This window comes from Microtus ochrogaster, unplaced genomic scaffold (genome assembly GCF_000317375.1).
Source record: "Microtus ochrogaster isolate Prairie Vole_2 unplaced genomic scaffold, MicOch1.0 UNK21, whole genome shotgun sequence".
NCBI lineage: Eukaryota > Metazoa > Chordata > Mammalia > Rodentia > Cricetidae > Microtus > Microtus ochrogaster.
Window position 1 is genome coordinate 209,054 of NW_004949119.1, and position 4,672 is coordinate 213,725.

General features: G+C 32.3%; 1 protein-coding gene across 1 annotated transcript; it reads left to right on the forward strand.

The window, feature by feature from the left end:
• Positions 1–630: 630 nt before the first annotated feature.
• Positions 631–1,605, forward strand: LOC101983485 (olfactory receptor 4K2-like). Its single transcript, XM_005367595.1, has one exon. The coding sequence runs from the start codon at positions 631–633 to the stop codon at positions 1,603–1,605; it is 975 nt and encodes a 324-aa protein (XP_005367652.1).
• Positions 1,606–4,672: the final 3,067 nt, after the last annotated feature.

Below are 4,672 nucleotides of genomic sequence, written 5' to 3' on the forward strand. Positions count from 1 at the left end.
ATCACAGTTTAATACACTAACTTTGTGTTGCATAGAGCAAAAAAAGGATAGATTATAACACGATATAAGCTAATATTACCTCTCAAGTGTTTAAAGTGTACTTTTTGTCACTAATAATTTCATAAGATTAAATAAAGAAAGTAATTTGTCACTCTCATAGGGTATCTAGTAATTTTTTTAAATCATCACATTCTTTAAGTTTTTAATTAAACACACTGCCAAAATTGTTGATTCAAAATAATTCCACTTCTGCATAAGAAAAAACTTTGAGAGCTCAGATTTATTTTCTATATGTTTTATTTAGCAAGTCAAACAAACTTAACATATCTTTCTACAAATGTGCATCCTGAAGCAAAGGTGCAGTTAGACAGGTGTGTTGTGGAGGCTATATGTGCCGTGTTTGCCTGCTGGACAAATTTAAGAAGCTGCGCTTCTCAAGCGTCATCGAGCATCAGTTGTTTAAGTGGTCCGCAAAGAAAAACATCTCCCAGATAAGAGCGTTTTCGGATAGACTCTATGTAACCAGTGATCTAGATAATTACTAAGTAATGTCGTAAGTTCTTCATATTATATGTACCCCACACTGTAATTTTGTGTCTTTTATGACTACAGAGCAGAGTCTACGGATAGATGGAGAGGCTTAACTCTTCCAGAGTACTGGAATTTGTGCTACTTGGACTCACTGATTCTCCCAAGCTTCAGATATTCTTCTTTGTGACATTTTCCATTTTCTATTTAGTTACAATGCTTGGGAACTGCCTCATTCTGTTCACTGTCTTCTCCACTTCACAACTCCACTCCCCCATGTTCTTCCTGCTCAGCAACCTCTCTCTGATTGACATATGCCTCTCCTCCTTTGCCACACCAAAGATGATCATGGACTTCTTTGCTCACCACAAGACCATTTCTTTTGAGGGATGCATTTCCCAAATCTTTCTTTTGCATCTTTTCACTGGAACTGAAATTGTGCTGCTGATTTCCATGTCTTTTGACAGGTATGTTGCCATATGTAAGCCTCTTTACTATTCAACACTTATGAGCCAAAAAATGTGTTTGGGGCTCGTGGTAACTTCTTGGATGGTAGGCTTCTTACATACAATGAGCCAATTAATTTTTGTTCTGTATTTACCCTTCTGTGGTCCTAATGTAGTAGACAGTTTCTTTTGTGATCTTCCTTTGGTAATCCAGCTGGCTTGTATAGATACATATGTTCTTGGTATCTTCATGGTCTCATCCAGTGGTGTTATTGCTCTTATAAGTTTTCTGCTTTTGCTCATCTCTTATATTGTGGTGCTTGTAACTATCAGAGACCACTCCTCAATTGGAACATCTAAGGCTCTTTCCACCTGCACTTCACATTTCATAGTTGTGCTAATGTTCTTTGTACCTTGCATTTTTATTTATGTGTGGCCCTTCACAAACTTTTTGGTGGATAAAATTCTCTCTGTTTTCTATACCATCTTCACCCCTTTCTTGAATCCACTTATCTATACTTTAAGAAACCAGGAAGTGAGGGCAGCAGTGAAGAAAAAAATAAGTCACCACTATTTCCCCTTTGGGAAAACAACTCCACGTTATACAGTAAGAAGCCTGCAGAGATCCTAAAGTGAGGCCAGGTTCTCCAACAGAATAGCAGATAATTAAGTTATAATCTTCAAATTTAATTTTCAAATCATTTGAACTAAGTTCATGATACTCAGAAGTTGGGGTTGGGAGATACGCAACAGCTTGCTTCGAAGTCAGTGCTGTTTGCTAGCTTTTTGTGATCATGGATCAATTTGATGATGTGTTAAAGTCTATAATGTGACTTCATAGGAAAGTTATATTGCCAGAATTTTTTAAATAGATTCATTTTAATGTATCCATAAAAATCTATACACATACATATGAGGATTAATACTCTGCAAGAAGCTTAATATGGAATGTTTTCTAATCCAGAGCAGTCCTCTTTGTCTTGTGATATTTTATGGTTTGTACCTAATTTCAAACTTAATTATAAACTTAATTTCAAACTTTATTTAGGAATTTGGAGCATTGGAAGCTTTATTCATAATGTTAGAAAATTTTATTGGGAAATTTTATATTGTGAAATAATTCTTTTAAATAATGCTAAGCAATTTTAAGCAGAGAGTCAAATTGAAAACTAAGACAATTTTGAACAAAACAGATTAAAACTTTAACAATAAAGATGCTTAGTGCACAGATTACTGCTATCAGATGATTAAATAATAAATTGAATCTGTGTTATTTAAATCATAGAGAGTAGACCACTTAAATAGACTGGCTTGTAAAAAATTAACTCTAAATGATATATATAACAGATATATAAAGTTGCTATTAAACTTTATTGTGTGAGTATACTGTTGTCTGTTGAATTCATGAATACACTTAAAGTTCTAAAAATAAAATAGTTCAAGCTATTATTACCATTTTAGTAAGTTTACATGTAGTTTTCAATATTACATGGTTAGTGAGAAGAAAAGATGTAATAATTAAAAAAAATTAGAATTCATTTTTACCTAATTTGGTTTTCTACTAATAATATCAAGTAGATTATTTTTCTAACATGATCTTTGGAAATAAAATAGGCAATCCATTTTCCAAACTGCTAAAGAACCAAAGGCATAGAAAATTTTTATTTTTTTCTTTTTAATAATTTTTATCAATCATGTTAAGAAGCAAAGAAGATTGATGGAAACCAACAAGGATTACTGAAACAGATTTTGGAAGATACAATTTACCACTTTTTTCCTTTTTATATTTAATATGAGAATTATGGAAAGTAGATTACAACTTTTTATAATTTATTTTTATTTTATGTACATTGGTGTTTCATCTGCATTTCTGTCTGTCTGTGTGAGAGTGTCAGATCTTGGAGTTACAGAGAGTTGTGAGCTGCTATGTGGATACTGGGAATTGAACCTGGGTCCTCTGAAAGAACAGTCACAGCTCTTAACCTTTGAGTAATCTCTCCAGCCCTAGATTAAAATTTTATGGTAATATTTTGTAAAAAGTAGACATGCCATTTCCATTTTCCTTAAACTACCTCAACTGTGTCCTAATTTTGATCATTGTGCTTCTGAACAGCAGCTTCATGCTGGGAAAAACACTAGCAAAGCCGCACTTCATGCTCTGATCTTGTGCTGTTTGTAATTTTTAAAAACTGTGGTCTGTTCAAACATGTGATAGAAATGTTTCCACTCCCATTTGTATGCTGACATGTGTGGTTAAGCTCAGTTAGAATGTTGAGTATTCTGACGTACAATGAGATCGTCTCTCCTGACTTAATGGTTATGACTTAAGAGTTACGTGAGCAAATCATCACCAGAGGCCTAGAATGTTAGGATTATGTAAAATCATAATCTCTTTCCTTTCAAAGTGTAACATGCTTACATGAAAGCAACTTCAAAGACAAAATGTTAGCATCTTGAAGTTAAATAGTGTGTAGCAGTTTATAAAGAAAGGTAGCATTAAAAGTAGATGTCAAAGTACACATTTAATTTAAGAACTAGTTTTTTTAAGCAAATTATAAACTCCTTATTGCCTCAGGTTAAAAAAATAGATAAAAAGTATGGAAAGATACTTTTGCCTGATTTCTATAAAATTATCTTTATTTTAAAATATAAATTGTAGCTCTGATATACCAGTGTATAGTTCAATAATTAATTGTTAAGCGCCTCTTGTGTTTCCAGCCCTTGTTGGGTCCTGGAGGCCAATTTATCTACTTTATCCAGTTCTTTGTCCTTGAGATATGTCTATTCCATAATTAGATAATATCAGTTTATTATGTCAGAATTGCAATCTAAGAACTTTGTTCTTCTTCTGCAACTCAGTTTCTTCATCTATAGATTTGTAGCAATCTTAATACTACTGATGTTGAAATTAATTAAAAGATGTGTAATATATCTAGCAGTGATAAATAGTGAACTATAATGTTGATATTTTTGTTATTCTGTTAAAAAAGTACAAAGTGCAGGAGCTGAATTTGAGATGAATGCTCCTACTTGAACTTGCATGACCTAGTTCTATATTAGAAAAATGTGTGAATTTCTCAAGTATTAAATATGTGCCAATTATTCAGTCTGGGTTCATTTATACAGTTTTTGCTACAGTCATGTATCTGTGTTTTTCTAAACAAGTATTATAGTTTGCAACTTTATCTTATATTTAAATGTATTCCATAACTGTATGGAAAAGATAAAATAAGTAGATTGTGTCTGACAGGTCAGTCTTACTATGTTTTCAATTACAAGTAAACACAGTTAAGAAGTTTTAAGTCTGGTTTGTGTATTTTGTCTTTGTTCACATATTTGAAGATATTAGTGGAAATGTTTTAAATTTTATCTGATATGAGTTGTTTAAATTTTTAACTGGGAATAAATGATGATTTTATATCTATAATTTATATAAAACACATTAAAAACAAATTTAAGCATTAAATTTCCAAAAAAATATGAAAAAAATGTTTAAGGATGTGGCAGCAAGGTACTTTTAAAGAAAATGTTCAAGGTAGATAGATCATCTGGAAAATAAGTCTCTGAAGCTAGACAATGAGTGTGTAGGCAGGTAACTTATTCCTGGGTAACCTTTTCAGTCCTAAACTTTACCTCACAGCTCCACAGATTGAACCTAGTTAAGAGTCCTGCACTCATACAATGTGTCAGGGTGGCCT

Coding starts and splice junctions, on each gene's coding strand:
- LOC101983485 (XM_005367595.1), top strand. CDS start 631: ATGGAGAGGCTTAACTCTTCCAGAGTACTGGAATTTGTGCTACTTGGA.